At 35.5% G+C, this 17,574-nt stretch overlaps 1 protein-coding gene across 2 annotated transcripts in view; it reads left to right on the top strand.

The window, feature by feature from the left end:
- RICTOR (RPTOR independent companion of MTOR complex 2) overlaps window positions 1-17,574 on the top strand; it is a 127,534-nt gene that overhangs the window by 91,244 nt on the left and 18,716 nt on the right. Inside the window, exons 21-33 of one of the 2 annotated variants that reach the window (XM_055132093.1) lie at window positions 334-533; window positions 765-891; window positions 1,419-1,583; window positions 1,735-1,811; window positions 2,680-2,758; window positions 4,820-4,929; window positions 5,336-5,423; window positions 6,561-6,653; window positions 7,184-7,290; window positions 7,803-8,032; window positions 11,100-12,105; window positions 12,387-12,458; window positions 16,770-16,947. In XM_055132093.1, coding sequence (XP_054988068.1) covers window positions 334-533; window positions 765-891; window positions 1,419-1,583; window positions 1,735-1,811; window positions 2,680-2,758; window positions 4,820-4,929; window positions 5,336-5,423; window positions 6,561-6,653; window positions 7,184-7,290; window positions 7,803-8,032; window positions 11,100-12,105; window positions 12,387-12,458; window positions 16,770-16,947 — 2,532 coding nt within the window. The remainder of the gene's footprint in view (window positions 1-333; window positions 534-764; window positions 892-1,418; window positions 1,584-1,734; window positions 1,812-2,679; window positions 2,759-4,819; window positions 4,930-5,335; window positions 5,424-6,560; window positions 6,654-7,183; window positions 7,291-7,802; window positions 8,033-11,099; window positions 12,106-12,386; window positions 12,459-16,769; window positions 16,948-17,574) is intronic. The other variant, XM_055132094.1, reaches the window with a different exon arrangement.

Below are 17,574 nucleotides of genomic sequence, written 5' to 3'. Positions count from 1 at the left end.
TTGAATTTTCTTTTCTGTTATTTATGAATATGCATCAGTTACATATTAAAACAGGGAATGAGCCCATATTCAGATTTGAATCCACACTTAAATTTATTAAGTTGTTATGTGACTTCTGGTGAGTTGTTTATCTTCTTGACGATTCATCTTCTTCATAAAATAAAAAATATCATTTGTATGGAGTGTGGTGTTGATTAGAATTGGAAACAAATAGCAGTGGTTGTAGTCACATCATTGTCTTTTTTTAAAAAAAATACTTGGTTAAAGTTGTTTGATTTTCTAATTATAGACATAGCTTTTCCAAAGAAAAAGCCATAATGTATTTATTTTCAGGATGGTCAAGGATACTTAGAAGATTTAGTAAAGGATATTGTTCAGTGGCTCAATGCCTCATCTGGAATGAAACCTGAAAGAAGTCTTCAGAATAATGGTTTATTGACTACACTTAGTCAACACTACTTTTTATTCATCGGAACACTTTCTTGTCACCCTCATGGAGTTAAAATGCTAGAAAAATGTAGTGTTTTTCAATGGTGAGTATTCATATTATTTTGATATACCTAAATTTGTCCTTTAATTTTACTGTAAACAGTATTGGTAGTAATTTGATCTATGTATGTTCAGTACGTTTTGTTAAAACATAAAAACATAATTTGAATTGACTTGATGCATTGATACTTGTGTGTATTTTAAAATAATTTTTGAATGACTCAGTGCAGTAATGTCTAGTAATTTTCATTATTTTTACCTTTTTTTTTTAAAAGTCTCCTTAACCTTTGCTCCTTGAAAAACCAAGATCACTTGCTAAAACTGACAGTTTCTAGCTTAGACTATAGCAGAGATGGCCTGGCTAGAGTCATCCTTTCCAAAATCTTAACTGCAGCCACTGATGTAAGTATAACATAGGTAATAACACTCTATTTTTCACGCTCTATATATTTTATAAATAACGAAATAAAGCATTTTTAAATTTTTAAAATATGGGATGCATTGATTTATATTAAAATCTCCCAGAAAGAACTCAATACATTACCCATATTTTTCTATAAAAGGAAAGAATTATTTATTTAGGAACTAAATTATTTTACTAGCGCTGTCTTATCAAGCATGTGGCCATTGTTTGCTAAAGTGGGCAGTTGTGCTCTTATCCCCTCTTGGCAACATTGGGGGTGGTATTTTGGGGGAGGGGGTCGTAGATACAACTGAGAGACATTTTCTGCTTTTTTACTTTTTAAAAAAGTGTATGTGGGGGGGCTGTGATAATTATTTTTATGAAAAGCTAGTTTGGGAATCTTTGGGCTCGACCTTCAAGTTTAAATTCTCTGTTCTTTTTTTAAGTAGAACTGTCCCCAAAGTAAAGTCAGACTGCAATCTATGATAAAGATTTGACTTTTTGATGCTTTTGTTTATCTTTATAGGCCTGCCGATTGTACGCAACAAAACATTTAAGAGTATTACTAAGAGCTAATGTTGAATTCTTTAATAATTGGGGAATTGAATTATTAGTAACCCAACTACATGATAAAAACAAAACAATCTCTTCTGAAGCTCTTGATATTCTTGATGAAGCATGTGAAGACAAGGTAAAGAGTTTTTATTTTATAGTAAAATGCATGAGTTACTCAAATATTTCTGTACATAACTTATCTTAAATTATAGTACATGAAAAACACCAGCATTTTGGAAATACTCTCTGTGCAGCTATTGATATGCTTACTGATCATTTCTTTTTAGGCCAATCTTCATGCTCTTATTCAGATGAAGCCAGCTTTATCCCATCTTGGGGATAAGGGTTTACTTCTCCTCCTAAGGTAAATGTTAAGTAAATTTTTCTTGTAGTTATATTTTCTGTTATATTCATTCTGGAAATTTGTATTAAAGCCAAATTCAGTTTTGTTTCGTTTTTGTTTTCTTGTTTTTTTTTTTTTTTTTTATTTTTTTGGTCATACCCAGCTGTGCTTAGAGTTTACTCTTGTCTTTCTGTCAGGAATCACTCTGCATGGGGCTCAGGAAACCTTATGTGGTACCTGGAATTGAACCCAGGTTGGCCACAGGCAAGGCAAGTGCCTTACCCACTGAACTATCTCTCCAGACCCCCGAATTCAGTTTTCAGCTGAAGAACTATTTTACTTATTGACTTCTGGAAAGGGCCTGCTTTAGAACTGTACACATCCTTTAATACAGAAACTGCTTATTTTGTTATTTTCTTTAATGATTCTTTTTTGGGTCTTCAAGTGGTGCTTGGAGACCAGTGATTTTTTAGCCAACCGGGCTGGAGGTTCAGTGAAAATGTCTAGGATGGTGGTGCTGCTTGGGTCCTTAGTACTGAGGATTTCCTGGGTAGTGCTCAGCACTACTAGGGCCACATACCCAGAGCTTCTCCATGTCTGCACCCTGCATTCCTGGGAGCCCTGCCAGAGACCAGATCAGGTTTGGCAGTATGTGAGGCCTTAAGCCCTGTACTCTCTGTCACCCTTAATACTTCTTTTTACATTTCTGGTTCAGTTCTTGTTTTCTTCACCATTGCAGTGATTAGAATATTCATTTTGCAAGCATTATCACTATCTGTTATTAAAATGTCAGTAGAAATGAACCTTTTAGTTTTAGGAAAGAGAAATTCCTAAAGTCTTTTGGTTCATTAAACATTTTGTTTAAGATACTGTTTGCTTTAATTTACAGATTTCTCTCCATTCCAAAGGGTTTTTCCTATCTGAATGAAAGAGGTTATGTAACAAAACAATTGGAAAAGTGGAGCAAGGTAACTTCTTATAAATGAGGTTTCTTAATTGAAATCTAAATTTATTTTTATCTTGGGGATTAGATTTAAGATTAAAAAGTTTTGAAGTTAAACATTTACACACTCATGGAGTGATCATTATTTTTATTTTAACTATTATCTATTTTGTTGCAAATGACTAGTTTGTGTACATGGTATAAAATTTTGCTTTCTGCTTAATTGACACAATCTACTGGGGTTGTAGGTTGTCAACTCTTTTTATCATCATTCTTTTAATTCTTGGGTCTCTTACACAGTCCATACTTTTGTGTGAACTCTTTTAAGGTAAACCTAAAATAATTTTCCTAAATAAAATCAGCTTCACTAAGTAGGTAAAATAATGTTTAAACCTTGTTTTAGGATGTTACATTTGTTAATATGAACATAATTCTTGCTGCTTTGTAAATAAAAGGAAAATAATAGAAATAGGGAGTAGTGGACAGGTCTTGAAATGGTGGCCTGGGAGTTAACAGTGTATAATGATAGTTGAAACCTGAGATATAGTAAGTCAAGGAACCCACCAATTCTGGTGTCTAAAATGAAAACTGTTTCCCAGCCCCCTTGATCTGTTCTTTTCTGAAGGTAGTTATGCTAGCATTTTCTTTTTATATATAGGCATTTAAAAATGTTCTGTATATCTAGAAGTACATGTTCTTGCAAAATTTAGATAAGATAAATTTTATTTACAAGTATAAATAAACTTTATTTAGTCATCTATGAAATTATTTTCAGAGCTATGCAGTAGATCTCTTTTTTTACTATTACAGAGTTACATTATATGAATTTATATTAAATTTTATAACTGCTCCTATTACTTTCAGCTTTTAGTTTTCTAAATAGTGTTTGATGGATATTCTTTTTGTTTGGTTTTTATTTTGGAGTCACATCTGGCTCTTTACTCAGGGATCTCTCCTGGAGGTGCTTCAGGGACTATATAGGTTTGCCTGGAATCCAGCCCAACATACACTTGCTTTGTATGTTAGCCACATACAAAGCAAGTGCCCTATCTGCTGTACTATTGCTTGATATTCTTAAATGTGTGGTTTGTTTTTTGGTTTTTTTTTGCTTTTTGGGGTCACACCTGGCGATGCACAGGGGTTACTCCTGGCTCTGCACTCAGGAGCCACTCTTGCCGGTGCTCAGAGGACCATATGGGATGCTGGGAATCAAGCTTGGATTGGCTGTGTGCAAGGCAAATGCCCTACCTGCTGTGTTACCGCTCCAGCCCCTTAAATGTGTGTCTTAACATACTTGTGCTAGCATTTCTAACTAAATTTGTTGAAGTTTTACTGTGTGTCCAGAATTTTAGTTTTTGATCAATCTTCAAAATTATTTTCCAAAGAAGTAGTTTCACAAAATTTTCCAAAGAAGTTAAAAATGTAGGGGCTTGAGTGATAAATATAGCAAGTTTGGTGGCTTGTCTTGCAGCAGCTGACCTAGGTTGAACTAGCATCAGGTATGTGTATCTTCTAGCCCCACTAAAATGACCCCTGAGCACCACTGTGTGACAACAAAATACGAAAGTTTAAAAGTAAAGATTACAGATTAACTCTCATTTTAACTCTCATTTTAAAGAATTTAAGTAGAATTTTTTCATCAGTGGACGTATGTTTTGTTTTTGACCTGATTACTTAAGTGGGGGAAATGATAACTTTTTTTGCTAACTGATACCAAAAGACAGAGTTCAATTAATTTCTGTAAAATTTCTACCTTTGAGTGTTATCATTAAGCAGCTGGATTTATGTTTTGTGTGTGTGTTGGGGGAGGGGCTTGATAGTGAAGGGATTAAAGAAGATCTTACTTCATTCTCTGGGCTTTGGAAAAAGTTAATTGAAAATGGGAAAAAAAGGCATTAGCAGAAATCTTAAGCATTTAATAGAACATTTACATTCACAATACCTTATATTACCCATGTCAGAGATTTCTTAATTTTCTAAACTCATTTATTTTTCTCATAATTATGCTTTCAGGATTTGCTGAGTACCTAACATAAATTTAGTGATGGATTTGTGATAATGTATGCAATAAAATATTATCTTGTAGGAATATAATTCAAAGTATGTTGACTTGATTGAGGAACAACTTAATGAAGCACTTACTACTTATCGAAAGCCAATTGATGGTGATAACTATGTTCGTCGGAGTAACCAAAGGTACAGTCCACTTCTTGGAATATTTTATACTAATCCTCAAATACAAAGTTTTAAACCCATTTGTATTAATAATTTTTGTTTTTCTGTTTCTAACTACTTTGATTCTGTATCTGACACCAATATGGGAAAAATCTTATAAGTACAATATTTGTTGTTCAAAAATTTCAGTGGCCTTTGTATAGCATGCTGAATACAGATACTGATACATTACTCAGATACATTTATGCTTTTATTCCAGTCTAACAGTTTCAGCTTTTATATCATTGCTTGGTGGTTCGCTAAACTTAATTTTCTATCTTAATATTTTCCTTATGCTGGGAGATTATATTTAATTTTATCTATTTTATATTAATTATTTTAATTAACATTTTAAATACATCAATTTGTCAATCATTTTATTATACAGATTACAGCGTCCTCATGTCTACTTACCTGTACACCTTTATGGACAACTTGTACACCACAAAACAGGCTGTCAGTTGTTGGAAGACAGGGTAAGACAAAATTTGCTTATTCTGACTAACAGCAACAGTGGAAAAAGATTTTATACAAAAAATATCAAGATACTTTTTGTATAAAAATTCAGGAGCAGAAAATTTGTAGCATAATTGCCTTAAAGCCATCAATCTTATAATTTAGTTAGCTATTCTGTATTTATAATCCTTAGAAATACTACTGGATTTCATACGTTTCTCTGATGTATATGTCACTTTTTGCACTTTGTAAAAAAAGTAAGTAACCCAGTGAAGATGTGGAGATAATTCACTATCATACATATGTAATACTCATAAATTGTTTATATACACATACACACCACACATATATGCACATGTATATATGAATATATATATGGAACTGAAAATAAGCATAATGATGAGCTGAGTTTCTTCTTGTTGGGAAGTTAAACCTAAAACCAGACACCTTGTTTGTAATCTTTGAAGAGCAACAAACTGAAAGTATAAGTTTTTTTTTATTAGGTACCTCACTAATTTAATATACTTCAATGAATGTGGCAGACTTAGATAATCAGTTGTTCTTTGACTCTAGTCTGCATGCCAAATTATGGCCATGAATTATTTATCTGAACAATAGTCATCTAGCAGTTTAGTATCTCCTTCATATAAGTATCTCAGGAGCAAAGTTTTATGTAAATATATTCTGTAGTTTTCTGTATTTAATGTTTTGCACATGAGTTATTTTTAATTCACTAAAAATTTAAATACTTTTCCAGTGACATTACCTATATAGTATGAGAAGATCAAGGCATTACTTTATTAGTTTTCTATTTAAAAGAATTGCAGCTAACACTTTTGTAATAGAAGGTACAAAAGGCTTTGTTAAGCACTTTAAGTAGAATAGTTCATTCAGTCTTCAAACCTTAGAGCAGATGCTTACTTTAGAGATTAGGACATCAGAGCAGGGGGATATCAAAGAATTTGTGTACCTAGCTACATAAGCACAAATTCCTCAGCCTCATATTCTAGTGATAATCCTTTTACATAAATTTTTACATATGCGTACAATTTTAAATACGTAAAAATTGCTAAATGGGAAACCTTCCGTACATTTTCATATGCATAAGAATATACGTTAAAACAGTTATTCATATGATATGTTTTTCCTTCCTCCAGAGTATTATTGCGGAACTCTGTCACAATGTTCGCACACCAGATTTGGATAAGTGGGAAGAAATTAAAAAATTAAAAGCATCTCTTTGGGCCTTGGTTTGTAATATACATTTTTTTGTTTTTCATTTACTTTGGGGGAGGTCATCCCTTGTGTTTCTCAGGGTTTCCTTTTTTCTCAGCACTCCGGGATCACTCCTGGTGGGCTCGGGGGACCATATGGGATGCTGGGGTTCAACCCGGTTCGCCATGCACAGCAAACAGCTTGCCCACCGTGCTGTCTTTCTGGCTCCATTAGTGCACTTTTTATAAGGTCTCTGGAAATTTTAGATTTTTCTAATTTCTTCATTAATACTGGATAAGTGAAGATTATTTGAGACCAAAGATTATTTTTACCCATTTTAAATACATTGTAATGATGAAAAATAATAGGTGACTAAACTTTTGACTTTCTTGCTAAGACAAATAGAACATACATAATTTCTACTCCTTTTATTTGAAGGTTTTGATTTTTTTATTCATATTCTCTCATAGATGGAGTTCATTTGCTATTATTTTGACTTGTTTTAGCTGTTATGTCAAGTGTCTTGAAAGAGTACTTCTGTAACATTCAATATCTCTTCTTTCAGGGAAATATTGGCTCATCAAATTGGGGCCTCAATTTGCTACAGGAAGAAAATGTGATTCCAGACATTCTAAAACTTGCAAAACAGTGTGAGGTTCTTTCCATTAGAGGGTATGTCATTTAACTCAGAAATCTTTCTGGTGTGTATAGTGTTCATAAGTAGGTGTAAGACAAGAGTATCATATGACAGCTATAGTCAGTCCGTTCAGAATAGTAATTCAGTGAAAGTTCTAATGACAAAAAATTTTAAAAGCATTAAGTTGAACATTCTAGGAAATGTTGTGTTTAATGTTTTAATATTATACTATTGAAGTTTATTCTGTAGTGTGAGTGTAGCATCTAAATATTCTAGTAGTACAATAGTCTGCTTATTCCAAAATTACCTGATGAAAAGTACTACATATCTTGTCTTCCTGAGGTTGCCTTGTTTTCTTTTAAAGTATTTAATGCTTTTAATATTTCTTACTGTTCTTATTTATTGCTGACTAGTTAATAATACGTGCCCCTATGGCAAAATAGTTTCCTTTAATGCCTTAAAGATAATTCAAATGTATGTACAACAATAATAGTCTCTTTTTGCTTTAATAAATATCAGCTGTCATTACTACATCTTTTACATACAGGACCTGTGTATATGTGCTTGGGCTCATAGCTAAAACCAAGCAAGGCTGTGATATTCTAAAATGTCACAACTGGGATTCTGTAAGGCACAGTCGCAAACATCTGTGGCCAGTGGTTCCGGATGATGTGGAACAGCTCTGTAATGAACTCTCATCTATCCCAAGTACCCTAAGTTTGAACTCAGAGTCAACCAGCTCTAGACATAATAGTGAAAGTGAATCTGCACCATCAAGTGAGTATCATGACACATCACATAAAGTTAGCCAAAACTATTTGTATTTAAAACAGCAAAATTTAAGGATATTAAAAATACTTTTTTTTACTTAGTGAAATTATAGATTAGGTGACATGGTTGTAATAGTGTGTTGTATCTTTCATTTACATGTTTTAAAATCATTATTTGACAGTGATAACTTTTGAAAAACATACATCTTTTCATAGCAGAGCATAAGCCAATTAGTCTATGCTGTTCTCTCCACTTATTTTCTAAATGAAGATAACCTTTTGAAAATCCTTTATACACTCAACTGTGCTTTATACTAAGACATATGTCAAAAGATCCATTCTCATTTTTTGCTTGTTTGAAAAGGTAAATTCAGTGTGTTCATTTGCCTACTTTTTCATTTCTACATAATCGAAATACCTGTCTATTAACTCATTTTTCAAATAGAGATTGTTGAAATAGAATATACTTGTCAAGAGGTCATTTTATCTTCATTTTCGTTAGAAGTACTACATGTTTAAATTAAGGAATAACTTATTAAAAAGAATGATTTGGGACTTTTTAGTCTCAAAGACTCTTAGTATTAGGTATATAAAATTAAGACCTGATTTTTTTTAATTTTTATTTTATAAGGTAGCTCATAATATTTGATTACATTTAATATTCAAACACCAATCTCACCACCATTACACCTTGCCACCACATTTGAGATGTTTCCATCCCAAGCCCCAATCACTGTCCCAAAGTGCAACCGAAATAATATATTTTGTATTGTTTGTTATGAAAAACTGCTGAAAAAATGCTACAAAAAGGTATCCATAGAGGAAACAGAGTGAAGGCTGTTTTATTTTGGTAGGGGCCATTAAGACATTCTTTTTTTTTTTAATTTTAATTTTTTAATTTTTATTTTTTTCATTAAGACATTCTTTAGGATATCATTAACATGTTGTTAAAGGTTGAGTGATGTGAACTTTTGTATATATATCTGAAAATGTGTATATATGCATAGCACAGCTGGTAGGGCATTTGCCTTTCACACGGCTGACCCGAGTTCAATTCCTCCATCCCTCTTGGAGAGCCTGGCAAGCTACCCGTGGCATATTCGATATGCCAAAAGCAGTAACAAGAAGTCTCACAATGGAGACGTTACTGGTGCCCGCTCTAGCGCATTGATGAACAACAGGACAACAGTGCTGTATATATGTGTGTGTGTGTATATATATATATATATATATATATATATTTCCCTCTGCTTGGTTGCCTACTATTTGAATCCTATCAAACGTGGTGCGGTACTCTTGGAGAATGGGTAGGGCGTGTCTTACTCACGACCACAGGGTCCAGGAATATGTGCATTTTGTCGGACTTCACTCGTGCATGAGGCTCAGCTTGAGTGTGGGGAGTGGCCTTGAGCATGTCTGCAGTTGGGTTGTGCAGGTTGTTGGCTGCCGGACTGGGTCCCTTAGAGCAGGGAGGGCTCTCACCTGCCCCCACTCTGGGCCACTGGGTCGCCCCTAGTGAAACAGCCTGGCTTGGGTTCAGTGGCATAGCTCTGGCGGGTCTTATGTTGCTCTCTTTCCAAGATCTAATTCTTTTTAAGAACACAGTGACATTTATCAAACCATGTTTTTGCCAGATCTAAGATGGTACGAACTAGAAAATGCAGAGTGCTTTTGTGTGACACTAAAAAAAAAAAGAAGAAGAAAAAGAAAATTTGCTTACACTAAACCATATCTCTAGTTGTAGACATTGTGATTTTAGATACAATTCAATGTGAAAATGTTCATTTTAAATGGACTCTTTTATTTGAATTTAGATGTTTCTTAGTACTTCAAGGAAAATAAGAAATATAGCACACCCTGGTCCTCAAAGCACTATGAGAGTGACTGTAGAGCCAGAGCACCACAGGGTGTGGCCCAAACCTTCCTCCAAATAATTAATTAAATTTGGCTTGGCTCTTTGTAAGTACTTTTTTTAAAAAAAAAAAATGGGAATTCTTTCTTTCTTTCTTTCTTTCTTTCTTTCTTTTTTTTTTTGCTTTTTGGGTCACCCCTGGCTCTGCACTCAGGAATAATTACTCCTGGCGGTGCTCAGGGGACCATATGGGATGGCGGGAATCGAACCCAGGTCGGCCGCGTTCAAGGCAAACGCCCTTCCCGCTGTGCTATTTCTCCAGCCCCGGGAATTATTTTTTACAAGATTACTTTCTCATGCCTATTTTCACTTGGAGAAAGTTAACTAATCAGAGGTCTTATTGCAGCTCAGTAAACATCCATGGCAACACTTCTTTTGCCTTTAATTTTATCCGGAATATTCTGAGATTTTGGAGACCAACTAGAACAATCAGAAGACATTTCATGTTATAGCTGTGCCTTAAGTTATCCTGTAGATTCACTTTGGAGATTACAGAAGATTCTCGTATTGACACAATACTTTTTATGCAGGTCAGACCCATTTGGAAGACTAGAGAGACAGTATAGGGGTTCAGGCAGAAGTCTCACATGTGGCCGACATGAACCCTCAAGAATCGCCGGGTGCAGCTCCGGAGGCCCCGCCATTCCAGCACTGCTGGTCGTGGCACTGGCGGCTCCCAGGCATCACTTGCTGACCCACAGAGTGCTTTGCTGCACTGCAGGGGCCGAGCAGCACTCCGTTCCCAGGTCCTTGCATTGAGCCACTAAGACTAGTTGGGAGTGACTCCCACATCCCCTACACACTGCTGTGGATGCTCCTCTTAAAAAGACCCAGGAAGCTCTACATAGTGGCTTAGTGGTTTAACTCTAAATTTATTTTTAAACATTTCCCCCAGAGGACTTCTAAAATGGTTTTTCTAAAATACACGATTTTTAGTTCCATGATTTGGTCTTTGTTATGAGGTGGCACCCAATGATGCTCAGGGTTTACTCCTGGCTCTGTGGTCAAGGATCACTCCTGCTGAGGCTTAGGGAACCATATGTAGTGCTGGGGATCGAACCTGATCAGCCACGTGCAAGGTCAGTGCTTTACCCCTTGTACTATCTTTCTGGTCCTTGGTCTTTTGTTTTTTCAGACTGCCTTTTGTTACTCCTTCAAATAGGTATGTTCACAATGGAGGATGACCGGTTTGGTAGCAGTTCTACAAGTACATTCTTCCTTGACATCAATGAAGATACAGAACCAGCATTTTTTGATCGACCAGGACCTATAAAGGATAAAAATTCATTGACTTTCTTTGCTTCTAGTAAACTAATGAAGAACCGGATCTTAAGTTCTCTTACTTTGCCTAGTAAAAAACATCGTAGTACTAGTGATACAAAAGGGAAATCGTCATCGGAAAATAAGAGCAGCAACAGACGCGTCAGAACTCTTACAGAGCCCAGTGTTGATATTAATCACAGTGATGATTTCACGCCCATGTCCACAGTACAGAAAACATTGCAACTAGAAACTTCATTTGTTGGAAATAAGCACATTGAAGACACTGGTAGTACTCCAAGTATTGGAGAGAATGACTTGAAATTCACCAAGAGTCTCGGTACAGAGAATCACAGAGAAAATACAAGCCGAGAGAGGTTAGTTGTAGAAAGTTCAACAAATTCCCATATGAAGATACGTAGCCAGAGTTTTAATACAGACACTACAACAAGTGGCATAAGTTCAATGAGCTCAAGTCCTTCACGAGAGACAGTAGGTGTAGATGCTACAACTATGGACACAGACTGTGGAAGTATGAGTACTGTGGTAAGTACTAAAACTGTTAAGACAAGCCACTTTTTGACACCACAGTCTAACCATCTCTCTCTCTCTAAATCAAACTCAGTATCCCTGGTACCTCCAGGTTCTTCCCATACACTTCCTAGAAGAGCACAGTCACTTAAAGCACCCTCTATTGCTACAATTAAAAGTCTAGCAGATTATAACTTTAGCTACACAAGTTCTCGAGATGCTTTTGGATATGCTACACTGAAAAGATTACAGCAGCAAAGAATGCATGCGTCCTTATCTCATTCTGAAGCTTTGGCATCTCCTGCAAAAGATGTCTTGTTTACGGATACCATCACCATGAAGGCAAACAGCTTTGATTCCAGGTTAACACCAAGCAGGTGAGCAAATACACACTTAGTAATCAAAAATTATGGCTGCATTTAACAGATTTAAATATAACGCTTTAGTCAGGTTTTATATCTCACACGCTACAAAACTGGCCTGTTAAAATTGTTTACTATGGTAGGCTAGACGCTCCGAGTTACCCGATATGATTTTAAATGGATTCTTGCAGCTGCGAGGGGGGAAAGAAACTCCTTTAGACCCTAAAAATTAATACATATGCTTCACAAGGACACACAAGTTACAAGCTTTTTTATTTATTTCTCGCTTCTGCAAGGATCGATTTTAAAAAGAAGCATGTCGGGGGAATCAGGAGCTTAAGACCTACAATAACAAACAACCTTTTCAGGTAGGTCAATTTAAGGCTCCAAAAATTGACTTTTTTTTTTTTTTAAGATAACTGAAATTCTTTTCAGTTTACTTAAAGTAGCTATGATTATTAAGTTGAAACCTAATGAATAAGAATTATTTGGAGCTTGTGATTCAGCAGTAGCAGTTTATACTCAGGAAAATTTAGGGGCATTCTGTGCCATATCTAAATATTATATAAGCTGCCAGAATAAACTAATTTTGTTCTTTAAAAAATATGCGATGTTAAATTTTATTGTTGAAAAAATTTTGTATCTGTTTTTTGTATCTATTTTGTAAAATGTGTTTTTGCTAGATACTTATAAAAACATTTTCAGTTTTAGAGTATTTATTTATATTTATTCAGATGGATTAGTTTTTGTGAAGTGCCTGGAAAAGTATCTGACACATTGGGTACACAGTAAGAGTTATCAGTAGTTATATCTTTAATCCATTTGGCTATTACATAATCAAGTTTTTATTAACAGTAAAGTTATTACGCAGTATGCATTATGCCTCCTTTTTAGAATTTCTGTTATGAAATAATTTCTCTTCTGAAATTTTGTCATTGGCAATCCGATAATTCAGGAAAAAACTATGGAAACCTACTCATTGCTCTCCCGTATACATCTATGTAGTAGAGTTAATAAATTTTATTCAAAATTGGTTTTGTTTCACATTTGTTTGTTTCTATTCTAATGAATTGAAACTAAAGTGGCCATCAGGTTTTCTGGCCTATAAAAATAACTAGGAGTTTCTACTAATACGCACATTGTAGTAGATAGGACGGCTAATAAAATTGACAGCAAAGGAGGAATCTTTAATAAAGCAAAGTGAGAACTCAAAGCCTTATAGCACTTAATCAGGGTATAGCATGGCTCGGCAAAATAAGCAGTACTGGCTGGATAGAAAGTACAGCAGGCAAGGTACTTGCCCTGCACATGGCTCACCTGGTTTTAATCCCTAGTAGCACATACGGTTCCTTGAGTACTGCCAGGAGTGATCCCTGAGCTTCTCTGGCTGTGACTCAGAAACAAACAAAAAGCACTTACTGAATTAACACTGGACCATTCTTGCTAACTAAATCTGGGTTCCAAGAATCTTATGTCCTTAAGTCTGTGTCAGGAGTAGAATATTGGAAACTTTATTTTACTCTGTGAGTAAAGTATCACATTATTACCATTATAAGGGACCAGTAGATATTTTTAATTACTTGAGAGGGGTAAAAATAAAAACATAAGAAATAAAACTATAATTTATAAGTCAATATTCTCCAAATTTTATTTACTACTTGACTAGAACCGGTGTTGAGGGAAAGTTAGTGTTGGGGGATGAAGAGATAGTACAGTGGTCAGGATGGTTGCCTAGCAAGGGTTGGCCTAGATTTCACCTCTAGCACTCTCTATGGTCCCCCAAACCAGCCAGGAGTGATCCTTGAGCACTGAGAAAGAAGTAAGCCCTCAGCACCACCTGGTGTGGCACAAGGACAGAACAAAAAGTACTTTTTTTATCAGTCTTCCTGCTCCTATATCCTTTTACTAGTCTAGAAATGATCACTGTATCACTGTCATCCCATTGCTCATGGATTTGCTCGAGCGGGCACCAGTAACGTCTCCATTGTGAGATGACTTGTTACTGTTTTTGGCATATAGAATATGCCACGGGGAGCTTGCCAGGCTCTGCTGTGCGGGCGGGATACTCTCGGTAGCTTGCCGGGCTCTCTGAGAGGGGCGGAGGAATTGAACCTGGGTCAGCCGTGTGCAAGGCAAGCTCCCTGCCCACTGTGCTATTGCTCCAGCCCATATTGAAGTATTTTTTAAATATATGGTTGATGTCAAATGGAAGTCAAAGTTGTTTGTGTAAGAATTTTAAAACCCCGTAAGTTCACAGAGAAGGGAGAGTTCATGTGGGAACGGAAATGGCCGGCGGAAACACAGGAATGGGAAGACCTGCTTCTCACTTTATCTCCTCACCATTCACTGTCGAGTCATATTACTCTATCACCCAGCCACAATTTTTAACAGGGAAAATTGTTTGTTTTTCATTTGGGGGCCACACCCAGCAGTGCTCAGGGGTTACTCCTGGCTCTGCACACTCAGGGATCACTTTTGGCAGTGCTGGGGGCTGTCATATGGGATGCCAGGGATCGAACCCAGATTGGTCAGACGCAAGGCAAGCGCCCTATCTGCTGTACTATTGCTCTGGCCCCAATAAGCATAATTTTAAAAGAAAATTAACTCCACTGGTTGTGAATTAACCTTACTCCCTTTCAATGCCAGAAATGATAGAAGTGATATAAAATACTTTATAATTTAATTGTTTTGAAATCCAGACTAAGGTATGTGGGTGAGGTTTTTTTTTTTTTGAGGAGGGGGAGGCAGGGGATTGTCAGGAGGATTTTCTTTAAAAAGTTAGAAATCTTTAAAGTTCATGAGTTTTGAAATGTTTAGGTCAGATGAAAGTTGCCTCATCTGATGGAGATTGGGTTTTACCAGTGGTGTTAAGCTTTAAAATATTCTTTTTTAAGTACAGAAACACATTTTTCACAAATCTATGTCTTTGTAAACTGAGTTTATAGAATAGATAAAAATCAACTACTCTGATTGACGTAGGGTTGGGAGACAGCTTCACTCCAGGAGCACTTATGTTTTATGGAGTCTCTGTGGTATATAACAGAGAACAGTTTAAAAGAAAAACAACAACAGCACTGACCTTCATAAGAAAATTTGTAAATTAGAAGTGGTTTCTTTGGGGGGGGTGAAAATTAGAAAATAGCAATGTTTTATTGCTATGATTAAATATATATATATATGTATGTTTGTTTATTTATTTATTTTGGCTTCCCAATCAGTGCTCAAAGGAAGCACTGTGAAGCCCACAGCTTGCAGTCTTTGGCCAGCAGTGATGCCATGCTCCTCAGGCCCAGAGGTGTGAGGGGCACTAGAACCACATCTGGAGGTGCTCGAGGTATCTCCAGGGTCACATCTACTAATTTTGGGGGCAACCAGAGAGAGCTAGGGTTCAAACTCAAGTTGAAAGTATACCAGGCAATTTTAATAGTACTTAGGAAGCACTTAAATTAAAAAAAAAAATTCTTTGCCATTTTATGTGAGCCATATTAGTACATTTGCAGATGGCTTTCATAATAGTATTGTGAACATATGAACAGTGGAACTTGCTTAATGCTTATACAAAGATTACTATGAAATATTTTATTTATTTTTTAGTTTTCGTTTAGGGCTGTATTATTATTATTTTATTTATTTATTTATTTATTTATTTTACTGAATCACCATGTGGAAGGTTACATAGTTCTCAGGGTTATGTCAGTGTTAGAATACTCAAACACCCTTCCCTTCACCAGTGCCCATATTCCACCACCAACCACCCCAGTATACCTCCCACCCCCTCCCACCCCCCCAGTCCCCGCCCTTGCAAGTGATAAGTTTCACTTCGTTTTCTCTTTATCTTGATTACATTCTATGTTTCAACACATAACTCACTATTGTTGCTGGGGTTTCCCCCCCAAATAAAAGACAGTCCTACTGCCAAGGAAGTATTTGATAATTAGTTTTCCGTTGCTGAGAATGTAGAGATATTAAGTCCCGCTGTTTGTTACATAACTTTCCTGCCCCCCCTCCTTCCCACGCCACCGAGTTCATGCATGCTTAGTAATCCTACTATGAAATATTTTAGTTTATTGCATGAATAAGACTCCATATGAGGGGGATGCATATTATGGAAGCATCATTGTGCCATATTTGTCTTGGAATCATAAATAAGAGTGTGTTAAGAAAATACCAGTATCTCACTCATATAAGGCTTTTTGTGATACAATAAATATTTTTACTGTTTTTCCTGTATATCACATAAATCTTACCTTGATAAGGAATTGTTGCATGAAAAGGATGGTACCTTTTTATAAAGGTAAAAGAATATGCCCTTTGGTTTTATGTTAGTGAATTTAGTATTCTCAGGTGGTTTTGAAAAGATAGTCCTTGGGTATCTTGAGTATCAAAGATACTCTTGACTTTTGAAGGCAGTTTCTTCTTTTGCTTGTATGTATTAAAGCTTATCTACTTGCTTGTCTTTTCACTTTTACCTGGAAACGATAAAAGTTATTTGGATAACTGTTAACATTACTGATGATCTTTTTCATAGCAGTTTGTAACAGCTAAATATTTTGGAGTTTTTGTGAGCTTTCATTAAACAATTGTAATAGTATATGACTAGTTTGGAAGTATGAAAATAAATTTGTCAGTATTACAGATCAAGAAACTGATCCATGTGTTTTTTTTTAATGGTATTATAGGTTCATGAAAGCTTTAAGTTATGCTTCATTAGATAAAGAAGATTTATTAAGTCCTATTAATCAGAACACCCTGCAGCGATCCTCCTCAGTGAGGTCCATGGTGTCCAGTGCAACATACGGTTGCTCAGATGACTATATTGGTCTTGCTCTTCCAGTAGACATCAATGATATATTCCAGGTATCGTAAATTCTCTTCTTTTGAAATAATTTCCCTTTTTTCCATGTTATAGAATGACTTACAGAAATAATTTAGAGTGACTATGGATTGTGGTTAAAGATGATTTTTTTAAAGGCAGTTTAAAGAAATTTCATTATTTTTTGTTTAACTTTTTTATCAGTATTTCCTCTATAGAAATGTAGTGAATTTTGTCTTAGAAATGTAGTGAATTAACTTTTTTAGTCTTATTTAACTGTAGTGTATAACATGTAATTCATATAGCATCTGCAACATATAAGCATATAAAATATATAATACATAGAATATGCTGTATATGCCAAATATACCACATGTTTGACACATGCAGTATATTCTTGATTTTTCAATCCTTGATCTTATTTACCTGTATAGTGCAGCTATGTTGTGTCCACTCATACAAGATGACCCTGATCCCATGAGACAGTCACATCTACATTAAAATAAATGAGATTTGGGTCAGGAGAGATAATAGAGAAGTTAAGACACTTGCTTGTATTCGGCTGACTCCACTTCAGTCCTGGCATTGCATACAAACCCCAGAGCCTTCCCAAGAGTGATCCAGAGCACAGAGCCAGGAGTAAGCTCTGAACACTACAGTGTGGCCCAACT

Source organism: Sorex araneus, chromosome 1 (assembly GCF_027595985.1).
Source record: "Sorex araneus isolate mSorAra2 chromosome 1, mSorAra2.pri, whole genome shotgun sequence".
Classification (NCBI taxonomy): Eukaryota; Metazoa; Chordata; class Mammalia; order Eulipotyphla; family Soricidae; genus Sorex; species Sorex araneus.
Note: the sequence above shows the minus strand (reverse complement) of the source record. Positions and strands in the feature narration are given on the sequence as shown.